Source organism: Chelonus insularis, unplaced genomic scaffold (genome assembly GCF_013357705.1).
Source record: "Chelonus insularis isolate UGA/USDA-ARS -01 unplaced genomic scaffold, ASM1335770v1 contig_21_pilon, whole genome shotgun sequence".
In the NCBI taxonomy this organism is placed as follows: domain Eukaryota; kingdom Metazoa; phylum Arthropoda; class Insecta; order Hymenoptera; family Braconidae; genus Chelonus; species Chelonus insularis.
This window is the reverse complement of record NW_023276434.1, coordinates 33952-57920: the sequence shown is the minus strand read 5'-3', so window position 1 is coordinate 57920 and position 23969 is coordinate 33952. Positions and strand designations below refer to the sequence as shown.

Below are 23969 nucleotides of genomic sequence, written 5' to 3'. Positions count from 1 at the left end.
CCGAAAGAAATTTGGACGAATTCGATCGAGCCGTTTTTTTTAATAAGTTATTTAAAATACTTTTAAGCCAAACAATAACAATTTTATTCGAAAATTGAGTTGATATTCACTAGACATAATTGTTCACAACCAAATATGACTCTCAACAATTACGCATTGTTTATAACGATATGAATTTGTTATAAACAATTGAAAATTGTATTTATCGATTAACTGATGCGTATATCACACGGACTCAAATGTTTTCAACGAAGTAATATGATTAATGATGAGATAGACTTTTAACAATTACGTATTGTTTATAACAATATGGATTTGGTATAAACAATTAAAAATTGTATTAATTGAATAAGTAATGTGTTCATCACATGGATTTGGATGCTTTCAACAAACATTGATTATAACTATTTAAATTTGTTATAAACAATTACTAATGGGAAGTTCGTTGTGTTAGCACAGACAAAGTGTGCTCAGACCAATTTTTTTGGATTGGAAAAGCCGCCTATTCTTTCACTAGAAACCGATTATTTGGCTGCTTCAAACTTAGAACATCCAATATTATTTCCATGATGCACGTAAAATTTGTACACATTGTGTTTTCCCATATGAATTATTGACAGTTGAAAAAAACTTGAACGACAACTACCTGACAAATCAAAATTCTATTCGAAACTCAACGATTCGGACATTTCCGATGACGATTACCAACATGCACACCACGTTTGGGATCAATTTCAACTAAACACCTTCGGTGAATATTCAGCTTTATATTTAAAAACATACGTTCTTCGGTAAGCAGACATTTTTTCAAAATTTTAGACAAAGTTGTCTCTACACTTATGAGTTCGATCCGTTACATTACTACAATGCACCTGGATTAACTTTGATGTTATGTTGAAATATACAAAAATTGAACTCGAACTCTTGGACAATGTAGAAATGCTCAATTTCATAGAAAAAGGTATTAGAGGAGGAATGGCACAGTGTTCAAATAGATATGCAAAAGCGATAACCCGTATATGTGTAATGATCATAACCCCAATGACAATGTATCACATTTCATGTATTTCGATGTAAATAATTTGTATGGCTCAGCAATGAGTGAGTATCTACCGACTGGATCATTTGAATGGGTGGGAGATGACATCAATATTTCTAATATCTATGAGATAATTAAAAATATCTCCAAGGATTCTTCAATTAGTTACATTTTCGAGGTTGATTTAGCGTTTCCACAAATCTTACACGAGCATCATAAAAACTTGCCATTGTGTCTTGAACACCACAAATCTCCAAACAGCAATAGTAGCAAACTTATGACGCCATTATTACCTAAACTTGAATATGTAATTTACTACAGAAATTTTAAACAATGTCTCGATTTAGGAATAATTGTAACCAAAATCCATAGAATCCTTAAATTTAATCAATCACCATGGATGAAGAAGTATGTAGATCTAAATACAGATTTACGAAAAAAATCATGTCAGTATTACATGATCATCGTAAATGTGTTTTAGATTCATGTCATCTTGCCTGAAAAGTACAAGAAAGTTCGTATTGTCACGCACCAAATGTTTAGGAATTCGTGCATAAGTTTGACAAAGATAGAAGCAGTCAATATCTCTATGTCGTCCCATACAAAAATAGGTTCGCATATTATCTTGTTTTTCGCATGCTACGTCATCGAAAATCATAATTGAGTTGGATTTTGCTTCATCCGGTTTTACCACTTCTTCATATTCATTAAAAGCATAAAATTTAATACCTTAATTGGTTCAATTATTTTTTTTAAAAACTGATATTTAGGTTGGTTGAATGATTTTGAATACAAATAAATACTTTCAAATTGTAGGCCATTTGGATGTACAATAAGTGCTCAAAGAGTATTTGTTTTTTCACAATTTGATGGACCACAAATAACACCACGGACACTAGTAAAAGTCGTCCGTGACGTTTGATATTTGTGTCTCGTAATAGGTCAAAGATAATTACAGGCAACTCAATGTCTTGTTGATTGAACTTCATCTTGACCTAGAATGACATTTTAGCTATAAATTTACATCCTTCATAGGTGTCGAGTTAGTCGTTCTTGAACAATAATAGTGCAAAGACGTATCAAAAAACGAGGTGCTGGTATTGTTAACACACTTATAAACAAATTGCCATTCGAACTTCATATACCCGGATATCATTATTGTGGTCCGGGAACTAAATTAAAGGAGAGATTAGCATGTGAAGATCCAGGAATCAATCCATTGGATGCTGCTTGTAAAGAACACGACATTGCATATTTGCAAAATCGAGATAACATTGAAGCTAGAAACGCAGCTGATAAAATACTTGCTGAAAAATCTTTGAAACGTGTTTTCGCGAGAGACGTAGATATTGCTGAACGAATTGCTCCTTTAGGAATTTCTAACGTCATGAAAGTTAAATCGAAATGAGGAATGGGTTTGAAAGAGAAAAACAAAAAGGACACGGAAGTTTAACATTTGCAAAAAGTTGTTAATTCAGCAAAGCTTATGTTAAATTCCAGCTCAGATCCTATTAAATTTGTATTAGTTGCTGCACGAAAGACTGTTCGCGATGCTGGTGGAAAGAAAAAAATCAAAGTTCCACGTATTATACCAATGCCGCAAGAACTGGGAGGTATTTTACCTCTTATACCTCTATTTGCAGGCTTAAGTGCAGTTGGTGCTGTAGCAGGTGGCGCTGCTGGCATTGCAAAAGCAATTAATGATGCTAGAGACGCCAAACGTCAATTAGAAGAAGCTAAACGACATAACGAGAAAATGGAAGCAATAGCTTTGGATAAAGGTCTGCGTCTAAAACCGCACAAGAGAGGATTAGGATTGTACTTAAAACCGGCAAAAAAAAAAACTTTCAAATTTACCCCATCGTGCACTGACTGATATTGAACTTGAAAAATATGCAAAAATCATGAAAATACCCTTTTTCCGTGGTATTTTTATGCGAAATGATCTTCCAAATTCTACACCGTGAAAAAATGAATCAGCAATTATTAATCTCGATGATAAAACTGGACCTGGAACACATTGGGTGGCATATAAAAAACGTGGTAATAAAGTCATATATTATGACAGTTTTGGCAATTTGCAGCCACCACATGAGCTTATGAGTATCTTAATGTTGATAAAATACTGTACAATCATGAAAAACATCAAGATTACAGTACAGATAATTGCGGACACTTGCGTTTTAAATTTTAACGTAGAAAAGTATAAAAGTAATATGCACTTTCCAATAAGTATCAGTCATGGATGATTCACTCACGTTATCATTATCTGGACAAACGTCCACTCAAGAAGCGTTTTATTTTCCACCAATTGAATTATCATTATCTAAAAAATATAACCTAGGACTAGTAGAATTGTTAACCCTCAATTCCATTCCAAATATTGATAACGGCAATAATAAATTTTATTATACACTCAATGGTGAAGATAAAAGTATTGAAATACCCACAGGAAGCTATGAAATTGAAGACATTGAAAATTATTTAAAAAAAGCTGATACTCAATTATCGATTTCTATTAAGCCCAATAATAATGAACTACACAGTGAAGTTTACAGTGAAAATGCAACAATAAATTTCAAACCGCATGATTCTATTGGTAGTTTGTTGGGCTTTAGTCCACGACTTATTTCACCAAAATTGACTCACACATCAGATTTACCAGTGTCTATCTTGAAAATTAATGCATTAAGGATCGAATGTAATATTACGACAGGAGCATACATGAATAATCAGTTGGTACATACAATTTATGAATTTTTTCCATCAGTTCCACGAGGATATAAGATCATTGAAGTTCCATAAAACGTCATTTATCTTCCAATCACCGTACAAACAATACATAATTTACAACTGTGCATTGTTGATCAAGACGGTCAATTCGTAAATTTATGTCGTGAAACTGTAACAATACGTTTGCATTTGAAATCAGTCAGGTGATCGGGATTGTTTATAAACCAATAGTAGGGGGAAGCTATAAAACTAACATATCATGCCTAAATCCCATCAGTCATCGAAGAAAACTCAAACGATTACCTTATCAAAATCGATTATTTCTACAAAGTCTGGGACTAAAGATACGCAAAAGTGCAATGAAATTAAAGTGAAAGTGTACTGTCATGCATGTCTTTTACCATGGAAGAAGAAAAATTAGCAATAAGCAAAGGTGTCATATTTGATGAGTCTATTGCACACATTGAAGTGCATGCTCGCATGCTCATCAACCATATGCATCTACAACATATAATAATAATGATGAGATACATATCTCAGTTCAACATTAAGATTTATGTCTGTTGCCAAGCAAAAGTTCCCTTCATATTATGGGGAAATTTACAAAATCTATCGAAAATGCAGTAGCAGTAACATCAAGATTCGTTAATATGGCCGTATGCTATTTATTTGAAGAAATACGATATGAATTGAATGGTGTTGAAATTGATCGAAATAAAAATGTTGGTCTTACAAGTCTCATGAAGGGATATCTATTTCTTCATCCAGGTCAAAAAAATTATTTAGATAATGCAGGTTGGGTAACTGATAATGAAAGATTATTTAATGATAATAGATACTTTGATGTTTCGATACCGTTACATATGCTATTGGAATTTGCTGAAGATTATCATCGCATAATTGTCAATGCCAAACATGAATTAATACTTACTCGTTCAAATACCGATCTCAATGCAATTGTACAAGCTGCAACGGCACCTGAAGAAACGATCACGCTTATAAAAATTGGATGGATAATTCCTTATGTCACTGTTGCAGACATAAAAAAAGTGGAATCATTAAGTTACATTGCAAAAGACCCATCGATTTCAGTGAGTTTCAGATCATGGGAATTATATGAATATCCAATGCTGTCGAACACAACCAAACACGTATGGGTCGTAAACACATCAATTTAACTGTAAAAGCCACGATGCAAGTCATTTCGAACATTGTGATTTAAGGGATGTAAAACTTTTCCTCAATTCACAATGCTATCCATATGGTAACATGAAAATTGACATAAGTCCGATCAATTTGCCTTATCATATGATATGTATGAAGATTTTCAAACAACATATTATAATAAAGGAACAGAACCTCTGCTCACGAAAAGACAATTTATTGAAATAGCACCACTTGTAGTAATCGATTGTTCTAAACAAAATGTATCCTTAAAATCAGGATCAGTTAATGTTCGACTGGAGTTCGAATCATCAAAAGCTTTTCCTGCTAACATATCAGCTTATTGTTTAATCTTACATGATCGAATAATAGACTATAGATATATTAATCAAATGTAGTTTTTTTTTTGTTATAAAAAAATTGTGTATACAACATCGTTTTCATTAATTTCCTAAAAAAATCAGTATTACAAATTAAGAAGAATGATAGCCAATCAAGGATCGGTATTATAGCTGGCGATAACTTACCACCAATCGAGATCGGTATTATAGCTGGCGATAACTTACCACCAATCGAGATCGGTATTATCGCTAAAGATAATTTACCGCTAATCGAGATCGGTATTATCGCTAAAGATAATTTATCACCAATCAGGATCGGTAAAAATCGCTGTCGATAACTTATCGCGATCGCTAAGTCGATAACTCACCACCAAAAGTTACCGCGGTTGGTAATTAGTGCGGATCAGAACCCACTTTTCACCTCAGCTGGTATTACAGGTGGATCTAGAACTCTCCTTGTATATCTACTCACTTTCATCTTCTTTTGTCTACTCTCTACTTTCTTACTTACTCTCTACGCTAGATCTTGCGCGTAGATCCTGTAAATCCATCTCACACAATAGTGGCACAGGATAGTCACAAATTTCTGTACAACCTCCGCCGTCCCTCTATGTTTCCGCACATTATACACAGCATTATTCATTAATTTGAAAAATTTTTTCTTTAAAATCATTTTTTGCCTCTTTTCTTTCATTTGTATGTAAATCTATATATGGTTTCATCCATTGAGATTGCTTAAATTCGAATACTCTATGAATTTCGCTGTAATTAATCTTAACGATGTACATTGCTGTAAATTTCTGTAATGGAGAACATACTTTTTTTATTATATAAAGTTGTCATTAGTTGCTTTGAGTCAGGTGCTTGAAAATGCTCAGTACAAAGCGGTAAATCTTTATGTTGATAATACAACCTTTCGGGATATTCCAGGTCAACTTCAAGAATATAACCATAGGGTGATAGTGGGAAATAGGTAACTAAAAAAATATTTAGATTGTTGATATCTAAATTTTAAAGGAGTCTTTATTTTAATGAGGACTATAGGAAGGTAATCATCCAAGAATTTCCTCATGATGTTCTCTTCACGAGAATCTACAAAAAACTAACTCAAAAATATCCTAAAGTACTTATTCTAACTATATAACTAAAAATATGTGACATCTTATACCATTTGAAAATTTAATTCTACACGTTTCAATTGTAAAGGGGCGGGGTCTTCTAGTGCGGAAGGTCACGTTAGCAATAACTGTTGCAACGTGTAGAATTAAATATTTGAAAAACGTAAAAATACTCTAGATTGAGGAAAAATTGTTGAAAAAAGACGTACAATGTACCAAATCGCCTGAGAGAAGTACGTAGAATTCATTTTTTCCATGAAAAACTATAAAAAATGATTTACCAATTCAAAAAAATTAAAAAAATTTCGAAAAATTTATTATAATTACTAATAAGTAATTACAAAAAATTTTTTTTAAAACATAAAGAAGTGACAGATAGTTTGCAATAATGATTGAGTAACTGTAAAAAATACATTAACCAAAGAAAATTGTTAATAACAAAAAAAAATGTTTAAACAAAAATTAAAAAAAAATATTATAATTTTTTCAGATGCATCATAAAAAGAGCATCGTTTATTATTGAAAAATAAATTGTTCAATAACCATAATTGTTATTGGGAGTATTTTTTTTACAAACGATTGAAAATTAACATACTACAAATCAATTTTTAATGAATCTAACATTTTGTTGATAATTGTTTTTAAAAAACTTTCGAATTGAAATCAAAAAAATTTCAAATAATTAAAAATTACGCATTTGTTTATAAAATTTATCTATAACAAATGCAAAAGAAAAAATTTTTTTTAAATTGTTTCATACTTTTTACGTAAAGATATGAAACTTTTCTGTAGATAATTTGCATATTGAAAAGGAACTTCACCCCTGAAATAAGGGTGAAAGAATCCAAAAACAACATTTGGATTCTTTTCAGTATTAAAAAAAAATTTTTTTTCGAAAACTGAGATGGCCATTTTATAGAGCGGGAAAAATCCTATCTGCTTCTAAATTGGCTATAAAATGTGCCCATAAACAAAAAAAATATAAGGGTGCAAAGTTCATGAAAAAAAAAAAGAAGACGCTTCAGATACTATAAAAAATTGAGAAATTCATCTTTTTCTTTAATTTTGATTGGGAAATATTCAGAAAACGATTCAAAACATTCCAGAATTTTTCCAGATGTTGGAAATATTTTTTTTTTAATGTTAATTAAAAAGACGCTTAACGGCATATTCTGCCAGAGCGCCCAAGATGCTCGATTTTTAGCATGCCTTCATGGCGCTGTACCTTTTCACCTGTCCACGATAGAAGGTGCTCTCGTGGCTTTTTCTGTAGAGAATTCGATTCTTTACAAAAAAGATGTTAACTTTTTTTCCATTTTTTTTTTCGTTCTCGCTACGTAAGCGACGAAAGGTGGAACGCAATTTGCCAAACTTTGACATTCGATAAACAATAGTACTTATTGTTTCCGAGTAATAAAAATTTGCACAAATACTCTCCTCATCATCCCCTACAAGAATATATAACCAGAAATTTTTTATTATCATTCTATAATTAATGAACGATTGCATAGGGCTCAAATTTACGGTTACTAGACTATGGAAATAGTAATCAACTCGAATAATATTATCATTAATAAGTTCAAGACAGTACAATAAAAAGCTATGCATAGCTGAGAGTGCTCTTACACGTCTTTCTAATTTAACTTGCCAAGTAAAAGCATCCTCACGAGCTTTTTCACTCTCTAGTTCTTTGTTAGATCTTGGAAAATTTTCTCCATAACAGATGCAGCCTAGGAAATAGCCCTTCCGACAGCAGCAGTTCCTAAAATCATAATATCTCTAATTAACAGCCATCCAGCATGAGTTCTGTACAAAGAAAGTCGGCTATTTTAACTGGCATTCCTTACCAACTCTTCAGCTGCATTTAAAATAATTTTGCTTTTAGTATACCCAAAAATATCCTCATGAGAACTCGGCATGATTTCAATAAAGAACCAAGAAGGTGTTAGTTTCGCTGCTTGATATGGGTGTACTAAAACTGCAATTGTGGTTTCAATTAGACTCAATGATTAGTATGAAATTAAAATGGATGACTTCAGCATTCTTTGGGTTCGAATTAATAAAATTCATCTATTTTGAAATGACAAGAGCAATTTCTTTGCATATTGCGACTTGATCAGGATTTGCACTGTTTCTTCGTACGATCAGCCCATCATTCGACCCTTTTTTCCACGCATGGCTCCAACACAGCATATTGCGGCTCTAGATTCGATTTAAAATATAAATAAACTATTAAAATAATGCATTATATATTAAAATATTCTTACTGCAGTTGCGATAATGATAGATTGATACAATAATCAATTTTCAATTATAAAGATAATGATAATAAAATCTATGATTTCATACATATGAAATACAATTCTTTCTTTAAACTAGTATAACTAATAAGCTTCAAATTTATTTTTATTTTAATGAACTCGATAATATAATAAAAAATTTTTGTAAAATTATGCTTACAAAATATTTCAATATAAATGTTTTGCAAAATGTTTTCGACATCCTCCGCCTTAAACAAATAATTTGTTTCACTTGCTTGATAGATTTTCAATTTTTTTTATTTTCGTTATAGGGTGTAGCTAGAGCAAGCTTTAGACTAGTGACTCGTCAGAGAGAGAGAGTGCCCACCCTGTTAGATGATACTCAACTTCGTTTAACATCAACCTAAGTCATCGTTACGGTAGAACATCCTTCACTGGCTTAACAGAAATTATTACTGAGTCGATGATTCTTCATAATTTCTTGAATGGTAATGATGATTAAATTCATCATGAAGTTATGCTGTTACAGGACTTGGAGAAGGTTAGCATCTAACAGAGTGTAACCATGCTCTTTGCTCTATATATTGACTTCAAATAAAAAGAAAAATGCTAAATTTGGAATAAAATTTTTAAATTTCAAATGAATGTTTATTACAAAAAACTTACCCCACGTTCGCCTTATTTATTTTAATTATGAATTATGATTAAGTTCCCCTTTACAGGATGATTGAATTCTATTCATTTAGATACAATAAGATGATTATAAAAATTTTGAGGGTCGAATGACCTAAGGGGTAAAAAGACCAATAACACACAATGTTAGTTTACCAATTATAAAGTTATAAAGAATAATGAATTTTTCATTTTTTATAAATAAATAACTCAATCTGAGCTGTTACTTACTTATAATTGTTTTACATACATTTATCTTATTGCTACTGATTGTTGCAAACTGTTTTAAAGAAGAAAGTTTAGACTTAAAACGCATACACCAAGTACTGCAATTTATGATGCTGCTTGATCAATTGTTTCATTTGACGAATATCATTTTGTGTAATACTAGTTTGTAATGTTAGACATAGTATTTTTCGTAAATAAATATATATTTGCCCATAATAGTACAAAGGATGATAACATGGTAATGGTTCTATTAAGTTTCCAATTAATACACCTAAATGAAGGATTGAGCATTGGCTGTGTGAAGTTGGCGGCCAAAGTAGGGAAAAAATTTTTTAAAAAATAGCAAATTATAGCAAAAAATGCGTACATTATTGTACCCTAACTATTTTTTTTTGTACCTTTTTTGTTCGAAAAATATTCCGAAAAAACATGTTTTTTTGAAAAAAAAGCATTTTCTCAAAATTTTTTTGGCATTAAAAGGGTGCAAACGATTGTACCCTTAAAAAACTTGATTGTACCGTTAGAAAAATTCCAGAATAATTGACCAAGCGGTACATGATTAACAGAGAACAAGTTAACTGCATCGAAACTACGTGTCTATTGAAGAATACCGGATACATTGACCCGTTAATGACAGAAAGTAGGAAGAATATAGTTGTACCATATCTACGCACATGGAAGAATACTGTACTGTGTCTAAACAGTTTATTAATCATAGATATTGACTGAATCAGTCTAATCGCAATTAAACCATAATAATCGTGAAATTATTGATAACTCATTTTTGCTGGGGAAGTAGAAGGTTTAAATCTAGTTCTGCATCATCTCCTACGAAACATTAGAATTGTGCTGTTTCTAAATGGTTTATACAAACTATTACTAAACAATACTAAATAGTTTGTATGGACTATTAAAAATGGTATACAAATACCATGTTTCGTAAAATAAGCCTAAAAGAACGTCAATGATAGGGAAAAAAAAATTGAAAGTTTTTTTTCTAAACAGAAGAACAAATTTAAAATGAATTTTGTTTTGTCTACGACCAGCAACAAACATCCTACCATCTTGAGTACACTAGTACGAACGAACATACTCATCGACATAGTTGAAATGCAGTTCAATCAAAACATATGAGGACGTATGATGAATTGGTTATTTAATGAGTGACAGGTTCATGCTTCGCACTTCCTTGTCTACTAACAAAATTTAACATTGTACCTACTCCAAATAGCTGGTACAAACATGAATTCTCATTGAAACAGCTTTATTACGCTTAAATAACGGAAGAAAAAACTAATGTTAGCACCTTTTTTAAATGAATGTGAACGATGGGAATCAGTTTTCTTCTATCTACAAACAGTAACCAATCTTGTACTATTATGAATATACTGGTAGGAACAGTCGTACTCATCAACATAGCCCGAAGGTGTATAATATCGTGGTGTTTCGTCTTCAAACACTATGATTTACAGTGCGGACATTCGTTTCTTGGAGTTCGAATAGATGTGAGAATCGTACTGATGATGATACTTTTAATTTTCAAATTATTAAAGTTTATCCTTTGATACTTCAATCGATCTGAAAATTGGAAAAAAAATTTCTGTTATTCAGTAGCTTTAAGTATTCACTCTTATCGGCAGCTTTACGGCTGCCTTAACTATTTTAGTCATAAAACTCTGACCCAATATTTCTTTTTTTTCATCTGCACATTCGTTATTAATTCAATTGTAAGTAAGAAGTTTATGTTTATTATTGATGAGTTTCCGTTGATTCTTTATATATTTCTCAACTGAATGTCATATTTTCTGTATTCCTACGCTGTTTTAAGAGTGTTGTAGCACTTTCTCGAATTCTACTTATGTCATAGCGATAATGCACATAGAGTCGAATTCAATACTATTTTTAACTTCCTAGTGGGAAGTTTTTGTAATCAGTCCGATTATGATCATCTCTACGTATCTACCAGTTGTCTCAAGATTGTATAATGTCTGTAACTGTTGGTAGAGGATACAAAACTGATTTTGAACGTACACTTTCATTAAAATAATAAGCGATCGAAGACGTTTTTTTTTCGAAAAAAAAAGTGCAAAAAAGCTGTTTTTATGAGAATTTAAGTGTGTACCAACTACTTAAGGACAGTACAATGTTTGATTTTGTTAGTAGAAAGAAAAAATACAAGGCATAAACTCTATAATTATTTGAAAACGATGAATTATTGATAAGTCCAAAATTCTTTTCGATTAAACTGCATTCAGGCTGTGTCGATGATTATGAAAGTTTGTACCAGTTTTCTCAAGATAGTATAATGTTTGTATTGATTAGTAGACGATACAAAACTAATTTTGGATCGTGCACATCCGTTCAAAAAATGTGATGTCGTTGTTTTTTTTTTTTGTCATTAAAGTGCAATAAAGCTGGTTTAATGAGAATTTATGTTTGTACCAACTACATTAAGAAGGTACAATGTCTAATTTTGTTGATAAATATGAGAATACAGGTCATAAACTTTATATGCCTTCAGAAACAATTAATTGTCAATAGCTCTGATATTTTTTTTTAATGAACAGCATTCAGGCTGTTTCGATGAGTACGAGCGTTTGTACCAGTTGCCTCAAGATGGTAAAATGTTTGTAACTGTTAGTAGCCGATAATCACATATTAACATAAACACAGTCTTCTTAATGTTAGTTATTGAAGTATTTGGTTTCATCTATTTACTTAACACGACTAGACTTTTATTTGAATATGATTCAATGTTAGCATAGCTATCACTCTTAGAAATTATCAGATCATCAGCAAACAACCTGCACTCACAACCATCAGATCTTGATTTCTCAATTACATCATTGATATACAAAATGAATAACAAACGTCCTAACATGGACCCTAGAGGTACACCATGTAATACTCTTTGCTTATCTGATAACATATTATTAATTTTAGTCTATTGAGTCCTATTCTCAAGATATGAACTAAATCATTTAAATACATTACCCCTTATACCGTAATTAAACATTTTTTCTAGAAGAATCTTCCTATTAATCGTATTGAATACCTTTTCAAAATCATTAAAAAAAACTCTAACCATACCACCCTTATCAAAAACCCTCCTCCATCTACTTAAGACATCATTAAGTAAGGTTCACACAAATGCTTGCTTCTGAATCCTCACTGTTGACTTTCAAGAATGTTATTTCTATCAAAAAACTCTAATAATTGATTTTCTGCTACTTCTTCTACTACTTCTTCAATTATAAGTAATGTATTGATAAGCCTAAATTCATCAACGTTATCCCTATTAGCGATGTTGGGAATCAGTAACATAATAGAGTTTTTTCATATATAAGGTACTACAGCAAGTTTTAGACTAGTTCACTACTAGTTTAAAACTGATAGGGTTCAACTTCCATAGTTATTTCCAAGCTGCAACACATATAATACTTTTCTAGGGAAAATCCTATTCATCCCGATCAGTAGCTGCTGTGATTACCTTATCGTAATTGTTATAGAAAAACTCTCAATCAGCCTAATTACATTCTGGCGTAATTATTATTATATATGGTTATATTAATAGAAAATTGACTTATTTAAATCAGTAAACTATTAGAAACATATGTTAACATATGTAAGTTTCACAATGAAGACTAATAATAATTATCAATATTTTTTTCAAATTTTATAATTAAATCATTTTAAAAACAAAAATACTTTCAGATATTTTGCCCTCATTAAATATAAATAAACTATTTTCATACAACTTTGATTTTCTGTATTGGCATAAACTTGTATACAAATATATTATATTTGTGAAAGAAATATTTTTTATACATACATTTTTCTCAGTTATGTAATGAAGTGCTTTATTATTTTCCTATTTGAATTGCATGTATGATTGATATTAGTAATTCAGAAAACTATATACATATATACGCTCAAATAATGAAAATAGTGAAACATATCTCAATAAGCCGATAGCCGAGTCGGTTTAGGCGACGGACGTTACTACGAAACTAGAGGTCATAAGTTCGAATCTCCCGTAACATACAATTTTAAATGGTGTACTTTCATATGCGATTTCTATTTCATTTATATATTTAATAACATTTCTCTATTTGAATCTCAAAAAAAAAATCATTAAAATAAATTTTTGTTTTATGAAAAAAAAAAATTGATAGGGGTGTGATAAGGTTGCCTCCAAATCGTACAATAATTGTGATCGTTAGTAGACGAAAAAAAAATTTCGTCTAAATAGTGCACATTCATTCTGAAACTGGGCTATCGACAATTGCATTTTTTTTCATTATAGATGTGTAATTAGGCCGTTTCAATGACAATTAATGTTTGTACTAGCTATTTGGAGTAGGTACAATGTTTAATTTTGTTAGTAGGTGTGTAAGCGAAAGGCGTTATGTATATACTTTTTAGTAAACAATCAATTGTCAACAGTTTTTATCTTTCTCCCGGTTGAACTGCGTTTCAGGCCATTTTGATACGTATTAATGTTTGTGCCAGTTGCCTTTGAATCGTACAACGTTTGTAATCGTTAGTAGACAAAAACAGATTTGTCTGAATAGTGCACATTCATTCAGAAAATGTGCTATCAACGATTGCATTTTGTTCTATTATGGAAGTGTAAAACGGCCGTTTTCAATGAGAATTTATGTTTGTACTCGCTATTTAGAGGAGGTACAATGTTAGTTTTGTTAGCAGACAAGAAAGTGCGACGCATAAACCTGTCACTTCTTAAATAAACAATTTATCATCAATCGTCCTAATTTTTTTCAATTTAACTGCATCTGAGCTATGTCGATGAGTATGTTCGTTCGTACTAGTGTACTCAAGATGGTAGGATGTTTGTTGCTGGTCGTAGACAAAACAAATTGGATTTGAAACTTGTACTTTTGTTCAGGAAATAAGTTTTTGATTTCCTTTTTTTTCTGTTATCGATGTGCGATAAGGCTTTTTTCGAGAAACGTGGTGTTTGTACAAAGTTTTCTGAAGCAGCATAATTTTACTGTTCCGTAGGAGATGATGCAGTACTAGATTTAAACCTTCTACTTCCCCAGCAAAAATGAGTTATCAATAATTTCACGATTATTATGGTTTAATTGCGATTAGACTGATTCAGTCAATATCTATGATTAATAAACTGTTTAGACACAGTACAGTATTCTTCCATGTGCGTAGATATGGTACAACTATATTCTTCCTACTTTCTGTCATTAACGGGTCAATGTATCCGGTATTCTTCAATAGACACGTAGTTTCGATGCAGTTAACTTGTTCTCTGTTAATCATGTACCGCTTGGTCAATTATTCTGGAATTTTTCTAACGGTACAATCAAGTTTTTTAAGGGTACAATCGTTTGCACCCTTTTAATGCCAAAAAAATTTTGAGAAAATGCTTTTTTTTCAAAAAAACATGTTTTTTCGGAATATTTTTCGAACAAAAAAGGTACAAAAAAAATAGTTAGGGTACAATAATGTACGCATTTTTTGCTATAATTTGCTATTTTTAAAAAATTTTTTTCCCCACTTTGGCCGCCAACTTCACACAGCCTTCAGCATTCCATTTATGCTGCTGTCTTTTTAATACTTGTCGTTTGTAAGTCACATGTCGTTATAAATGGAGGTTTATTGAATTGATGATCGAAATGATAGTCATTCAATATTTCATTCAAGTCATGTAATGTTATCATCTTATATTCTAGAATAATTTTATTTAAAATAATTTCCACTTCAAATCGCGCTACACCCTCTAAAACACCATGCATCAGATTTACGCATGGGCTTTCTATTACATGAAAGTGGCTGATATTGTTCATGACACTTTTTTTTTATTCCTGTTTGTTGACAATCATTCAATTGAATATCTTCATTATAATTTCTAATTGTACGTATAATACAGTTACGTAATGTATATCCATGAGGGTTTGTATTATGTTCTCTTTTGCAGAATCTATAAAAATTTGTACCTACATTAAAATACGTTTAAAATCCTAAAATTTCATTCAGGCCTAGATTGTCACCTGTTATGAGTGCTAAATGAAAGTTTACATTAATTTCCCTGAAATATTTATAGTAATACCCTTGGAAGCTAATTCATTAAATTGACTTATCATTCCCTGATATACATATATCTCCTGATTCACACTGTTCTCTATCGGAAGAATAAGAAAATTTGTACAAAAAAGATGTTAATTAGTTTTAAGCGAATGTTAGGTGGTAAACATGGGATAGAAACATAAACTCCCGTCATTTTATTGACGGTTTTGTGACCCAAGGGGATTTTCGCACTCGAATTCATCTTCATACAGTTGTAATGTCTGAATGTATTTTAATTATTTCCCATAATTATTTAAAATATATTTTAAGAGAAGCTAAAAATAAATAGCTATAAAACTCAAGGATTGAGGTTAACGATTATTACTCAAGTTATCTTTTTGAGTTTTCCTAAGAGTTCGTTAAAATAGAAAGGATTTCGAAGAATAGTTGAGGAAATCATTTTTTAGATATTTTATTGCTTTTGGAAAACCCACGTGGCGAAAAGCAATAAAACTTTAAAAAAAGAGTACGTGACGTAAGAAGAGCATTCGCCTTTCTAGAAAAGGAAAAAACAATGCAAAGGGACTTGTGCGCGCCTGAAGCAAGGGACTTCTAATTATGTCACATTCGGCTAAATAAATACGTAAGGTTTGATGCATCAGTCAGTTGTCGAAAAAGTAAGATCGAGATCAGATCGTCGTGGAACATTTCTTGAAATCGTAAGTCTTGTTTTGTCTTGAACATTGTATTGATAATATTTCAAAGTTTGTAAATTTTTGTATGAAGTTTATTTGATCGTCAAATTATTTTTAAATTGATATTCAAATTAATTCTCAAGTAGTAGTGAATAATTGCGCTGACTGGAGCATCGACTAAGGACCAATTAATTGTAATTCGTCTCGACCAGTAAAAGCAATCATCTGTTGGTAACAATTGAATTATTGTTATAATTTTTCAATAATTTTCATTTAATAAATTTTGTTATTGTTTTTATATAAATCACACGTTTTCACTTTCTCTATTAAAGATCCCCTCATCCCTGTCTATCATTTTTTAATTTAGTTATGTAATCAATTGTTTTTTTATAGACCTGTGGTAATTCAAAAAATTTCTTAAACACTAAAGGTAATGAAGCTAAAGATCCTCCAGAACGAAATTTTTTTATTGATATGATATTTGGATAACGTTGAAATACGAATCTTTGAGGCTTAAAATAATAATTTTGTTTTTCTAATTCACAGACTATTTCATGCTCACTCATTTTATCAGAAAAATTTTATCAAATTCGTTAAAATTCACACGAAAATTTCTCGTTTATACTCGAATTATTAATGTAACTATCGATAAATTTATTTAATGAAATAAGTAAGCTGTTGTCAACGAGATCATAAAATCTTTTTATAATATTTTCTGCTTTTGAAAGCGCCAATGTTGGATCATTGTGCAAATTTTATCATTTATGATGTTATCATACAAGTTTCGTTATTTAGGTTTATTACAACTAGGTTTTGAAACGCCATTGTGATAATCTTCACTTCTATTATTTCGTATAATTTCGATCATGTCTTCATCAAATTTTTCATTTTCGACAGCACTATTTTCTACATATTCAATAAGATTTTGATGACATTTTAATGAATAGTGAATACATTCGACCACAATTATTTTGTATACATCAATATGCTACATTCGGATCATTTTTATGACTAATTTTGAAGTATTTCAACAAATCTTTTGCTTTAAAAATCTGAATACACACTGAACAACGACACTCCGTAATTGAAAGTTTTAATAATTATAAATATCAGTGCTCTGCAGTGGTCTGGGTGCGACCTGAAAGGTCCACGCGACCAACTTCCCAGTGGAAGAAATGAAAAAACACCTCGAATAGAACCCGTTTCCATTCGTTATAACAAATGGAATTGTTATAAACGAATAAGTGTGTTTTTATTTATTTGATATGGTTAGTTACTTCATTTCAGTAAAAGAAAAAATTGTGCGTTAGAAGTAAACTGATTCGAGTTTAAAATTCTTTCATTGCTGATTGTGTTTTTTGAAATTTTTTTTTTCGATGAAATATTGTCATCATATTGTCATACAAGTATTCTTATCATTAAATATTCATATTTTTTAAAAGATTTTGAAATTTTGTCTAAAAAATGGTATAATTTATAAATTACAAAATCCAGGTCGTTTTCTATTTTTGCTAGTTTTTTGGTTCCGCAAAAAAAATGGCTAGACCAATTTTGTTGGAAACCTAATTAGTTCTAAGTTGCGCAATTACGTGTCAAATGCAATTGGTTCCACGTCGATATCATTTTTTGTTCTCGAAATAATCGGGGCGAAAAATAATTCCAAACGCAAATACGTACATACGCACATCCACACACACAGACGTCCACTGGAAAACGATCGTATTCGACTCTGGAGACCTTAAAACGTGGAGATATGTCAAAATTCGGGATTCGCGAAATCGGACCCATTACGACAACTTCCCACTGGGAAGTTAATAATAGTTGAAATATTTTCTGTTATAACAGCCGCTAGACATAAATAAATGTAAAAAAAATTGATACATATTTGAATAGTCCAAACGCATTTATTTCCAAGATATGAGTTGTTTTAATTACAATATTGAATTGATTCGTATCATATGTATATTGTTTTACAAAAAATGTGACGTAGTATTCTTGAGAGTGTCTATTGGGCCGTACCATATTGAGTTTCTTCAAAAAAAATTGAGAGATGATCAAACAAAAAGTTACATGAGACAGTAAAATAGTTATAGATGCAGACAATAAACGATTATATAATAAGACAGCTAAGTGAAGTCACAGATATTTGCCTTCAAAATAAGTACATTGAAAGATATCACACAGGGCCGAATTTCAGTGTGTGCAATATAAAAGTAGATGTAGAGATAGGTAGTATGGTCATCTAAGAACTGCTGAAGATTGCTGATTAGGTTGCGTTTCTAGAGGTTTTCTAGACAAGGGCATGAAGAGTAAGTTAGGGTGAAGCCATATGAGTTAGTCACTGGTAGATGATGAGTATATCGTTGCCAACCTAGCAATGTCATCATGGCTGTTTATGACATGTGTGATATCCTCACTCTTGAACTTGGCGCAGACAATGGAGTTTTTTACCCATACATAATTAAAGCCAATCTGCTTAAGAGTAGCCTTCGCTTTCCCAAGTAACTGAAACGTCCTGGAGGGCAGCAGCTCATTAACTGAGACCTCGAAGTCTCGAGAAGACATCGGGATGGCATCCGGTGGTATTTTTGCGCAGTTGAGCATGAATGAGGACAACCTGCCGAGCTTGCGTTTGGCAGCAACAGCTGATTGCACAAGGTGAGCATCAGCACATATAACAGCAATAGAGACAGTAGTCTTAGGTTCGGATGTCCTTCTGTTAGCGCCAGACGAAGTAGAAGTAGAGGCTGGAGAGGGACATCCAAAAATTCATTGTCATTTTAACTTTTTATTAAGAAACGAAAAACATTACTTAAAGTGGATATAATAATCAAAAGCAATGCAATTTTCAGGGTGTGTAGGTTTACAAAGGAGACAAACGACTGATATCTTTGAAACACACATATATTATGATTCGATTAACATTAATATGAATGAGATCAACACATACATAGTATCTTATAATGCTTAATATATTTAAGCCATAAACTAAGCATCTCAAACAAGTTTTAAAACCCATAATGATTTTAGTAAGAATTGTATCCCAGAATATGGCAGCATTGCTCAACATAAAAACGTATACTGTGAACGAATAGCGATCAGTAGGGTCACCGACCCAATCAGCATCTGGAAATCCTACAACTGGTTAACATGATTTAGTATAGACAAGGCATAAATTATTGGTTCCAGCTAGATAACTTAATACGCTTTTCGTTTTAATAATATGCCATTTTTTTGGGAAACTTCTGAACTGAGCCAACCTGTCTAACGGTATGCAAGATTTTCATTTGAATCATCATTTGAGCCATTATTTGATTAATAAAATATCAGTTCAGATGGTGGAGCGACAATATTACGCTTGCTCATTACAAACTTTTCTATGATATCTAAGATTTAGTTTCTTCGATTGACAACTGTTGTATTTTTGATCTGACTTATCTCAAGTCCTAAACAAGACTCCGCTAACCCCAGATCCTTAACTCCGAACTTAGCTGCAAGTCCTTGCTTTATTTCTTCTATCCATTCTATACTTTTAAAGGCAATAAGTATTATCATCAACATAGAATGGTAGGAATAGTACATTATTATCTCGACTTGCTTGATAAGGACATGATTTACCTATAGTTAGAATTAACTTGAGACTCTTTAACTTGGTATCTATACCAAAGGAAGACCCATAGAAGCCCAGGGCAATAGGATTTTATGTCGCAGTAGAACGCTCAGTACTAACTGTGACCACAGATGTCGCAGCAGTCCAAATGAGTAGGCTGCAGATGAAGTGGCCAGCAGTCAATGACCAAACGTCAACCGAACCAGTTATGAGCCAGCATGTAGATGAATGTTTTAATTTTTAGGTAATTTAGATAGCAGACAAACAATGATAATATAGATAAGAAAATTCATTAAAGAAGCAACTAGGTAAGCCACTAATGAGGGTCCGGTTACATTTTCTAAATTCTTGACTGTTTCAAATCAAGATATCGCTTTTTAAAGAATGCAAATTTAGAATATATGATAATGGAACATAATTTTTCTATTTTTTAAAATTAACAACTTTTTCTATTATTAAGGTGAAAGCATAAAAATTGGCAGCATTATACAGAACAGTCTGATGTATAATTCTGTATAATTGAAAGCCGTGGATTGAGCCCTCGGGCAATTATGAGAGCGTCAATTTTAGAGAAAAAGGTACTTAAACCATGAAGTTTTTACCTTTTAGAATTGATATTTTAGATCATTCATGTTGGTCGGTAGAGGTCAAAATGTTCTCCTGAATGGTGTATATATGATAGCTATTTTTCTCCAACAAATGCATCTGTTTCGCGAGAAATGAATAAAAATACTATAGAGCTTTGCGTCAGAGAACTGTCTGACTCACCAATGAGGGCCTACTTCCATTCATTTTCTACTTTTTAGTTTTAATTTTTACAGAAGTGTTTCATCGCTCTAGTTCATCAGAATTTCTGATGCTACCTCTAGATTGCTGTTGTCTCGAATTAGACGAACTGTACAACCACACTTGTTCTTATTGTCCTTATTAATTTCAGATAATGTTGAATCATCTTCAACTGTATAAAGTGCATTCAGCTCGATATTTTTTGGAGAATCATGCTCAACTCCGTAAACTGATTTGCCCTTTTAGTACCGAGTCATGTTATTATTTTTTATTACTCCTAATTCACGCTTTTGCTGTCTATACAGGCGATAAGCAAGATACCCCGCAACGTATTGTATAGCACACAAATGTAATGAAAGTCCTAATCAATCTGTAAAATCTTTTTCGTATCATTAAAGGCTTCATTATCGCAAAGCATATCGGAATAAATTACATCACTATGAGCTACAATACATCCATTGGCGTATCAATATCTGTATTTTTTAGCAACTATTCATTTTTATCTTCTTGGAAGATACTATAAATGGTGATTATCATATTGGTAAAAAAAAGAAGGAGCTTTGGCAGCGTTACCCAGACATAAATTTGAAAGCTATTTACACGAACTTATCAAGTATCCTCCAACGAAATCACACGATTTGTATAACCCGGCACGATACATGTGATTATCACATATACTTGTCGCATTCATACAATCAATTATACAATTCATTCTCTCAATAAATTCCACGGTCGCTTAACATGCGGGATGCTTCAATTCGCCAATACAACAGCCAGCTTTCAAGCCTGACGCTACTATATAGCTGAAAACGTGTGTTGCTAATTTCACACTCATTTTTACCATCGGGCCCGGATCCAGATGACGAATAGTTAATTTATGGCATGCTCTTGCGACGTTGTATTATTCGATATTTAATAATTCACCAATTGCACCCCATGAAATAATTTTTCCATTTAAAATAAAATCGTGTATATATAATAAATTACGGAAACACTTCCACATATGAGGTCTATCATAGCCTCTCTTATAATTCCACTCATATTGAAATTTATCTAATGATATCCCTGATAACTTAATCACACTGCAATTGGTCTGTGCTCGCATATCATGAATTTAATCTTTAAACTGACCGAAAATACATTTTCAATGCATTTATTTACAAGGGATTTTAAAATATCACCTTTGACATTTTTACGCAAAAAAAGCTATCGGTTGCCTCCACGATGAAGTTAATCCGCGTTACATAAAAACTAAGGTTAATTTTGCAATATTATTCATGCGACCTAATGAACCTAAATCTACGTACCCGCGCACAAAGTCTTTTTTGACATCAAATTCTAACGATTCTTTTATGGCCATTTCATCCTACATCAAAACACATTCACGTTCATGTTCACTCATACTTTCGACTTTATTACGGAGAAGAGAGAAAAATGCAGGATTCAATCCAGTAGTAACGTCAATATTGTTAAGTAACGTCTTATTATTTGCAAAAATTCAGGGAGCAGCAAAATTAAAATATTGTTTGGCTGATTTGAGTGAAAAATTGGTTTAAGATTTCTTCAATCTTGAAATTTGACGATGTCAAGAGTGCATTTTCTTTTTTAACGCGTAATAATTGATTTATATTTTTTTACTAATGGATTGGAAGCCTTCGGACTCGATTCTGCATTTTCTTCATTAAACTCTTCCGCGGATCAATACTGATATTTCCTTGAGTAATATGTGCAGCATTACTTACATTGTCTGCAATTTTTGGAACAGATTCCGGAAACAGCAATCTTCGAGGGCCAAGTTTAAAATCACTGTCTTCAAAATGCGTAGAACAGATTTGGCGGATGCGCAACTTTTTGAGCTCCAGGGTTGCGAAGTTGGAATTACCACATCGTTCGATCCAAGACTTATTTCTCTTTAAATAAAACATACACAAATGTTATTGTAGTAGAAATAGTTCTAGAAGTCAAGATCTGACGTCAGAATTATCGACAGCTTTACGTAAGTCTGCTTCCTTTTTGCAGCAGCATATGACGTCTAACGTCGATCTTACGTTAAGAAACCAAAAGACAGCAACATACGTAAGTCTGACGACAGTCTGTTTCCTAATGGCTACTAAGGAGACTAATAGAGAAAATAAATATTAATTCAGCTTAAGATGATTACAATTTATAGACGTAACACAACAAACAGAAAATTAAAAAAAAATAGGAAAGAAAGTCAATAAGTATTGTTTGATTGACTACTACTACATAACATTAACTAAATAATTGATAACCGATGTTAACAGTAGGACCAAATGAACTATTTTTAAATAACTAATCACGTAGCGAACAATTATAGGACCTGGTGAAATGGACAGGTATGGAAATGGAAAATTGCAAAAATCAATCGTCCGACCACAATTTGAAGTGTCTCGACGAAAACTTCCATTGAAATCGGCTAGAACGATGAAACACTTCTGTAAAAATTAAAACTAAAAAGTAGAAAATGAATGGAAGTAGGCCCTCATTGGTGAGTCAGACAGTTCTCTGACGCAAAGCTCTATAGTATTTTTATTCATTTCTCGCGAAACAGATGCATTTGTTGGAGAAAAATAGCTATCATATATACACCATTCAGGAGAACATTTTGACCTCTACCGACCAACATGAATGATCTAAAATATCAATTCTAAAAGGTAAAAACTTCATGGTTTAAGTACCTTTTTCTCTAAAATTGACGCTCTCATAATTGCCCGAGGGCTCAATCCACGGCTTTCAATTATACAGAATTATACATCAGACTGTTCTGTATAATGCTGCCAATTTTTATGCTTTCACCTTAATAATAGAAAAAGTTGTTAATTTTAAAAAATAGAAAAATTATGTTCCATTATCATATATTCTAAATTTGCATTCTTTAAAAAGCGATATCTTGATTTGAAACAGTCAAGAATTTAGAAAATGTAACCGGACCCTCATTAGTGGCTTACCTAGTTGCTTCTTTAATGAATTTTCTTATCTATATTATCATTGTTTGTCTGCTATCTAAATTACCTAAAAATTAAAACATTCATCTACATGCTGGCTCATAACTGGTTCGGTTGACGTTTGGTCATTGACTGCTGGCCACTTCATCTGCAGCCTACTCATTTGGACTGCTGCGACATCTGTGGTCACAGTTAGTACTGAGCGTTCTACTGCGACATAAAATCCTATTGCCCTGGGCTTCTATGGGTCTTCCTTTGGTATAGATACCAAGTTAAAGAGTCTCAAGTTAATTCTAACTATAGGTAAATCA

At 31.9% G+C, this 23969-nt stretch overlaps 1 protein-coding gene across 3 annotated transcripts in view; it reads right to left on the bottom strand.

Moving 5' to 3' along the window:
- The window catches only part of LOC118064500 (chymotrypsin-2-like), a 57270-nt gene extending 34553 nt beyond the window's left edge, over nucleotides 1-22717 (bottom strand). The window contains exons 1-4 of one of the 3 annotated variants that reach the window (XM_035079144.1): nucleotides 22689-22717; nucleotides 22435-22602; nucleotides 8243-8597; nucleotides 8022-8157 (exon numbers count right to left, since the gene is read on the bottom strand). In XM_035079144.1, the coding sequence (XP_034935035.1) occupies nucleotides 8022-8157; nucleotides 8243-8259 (153 nt within the window). In that variant the 5' untranslated portion in view covers nucleotides 8260-8597; nucleotides 22435-22602; nucleotides 22689-22717. Of the gene's footprint in view, nucleotides 1-8021; nucleotides 8158-8242; nucleotides 8598-8855; nucleotides 9129-22434; nucleotides 22603-22688 lie in introns of those variants that run through there. The other 2 variants (XM_035079143.1, XM_035079145.1) reach the window with 2 other exon arrangements.
- Between the last annotated feature and the right edge of the window lie 1252 nt (nucleotides 22718-23969).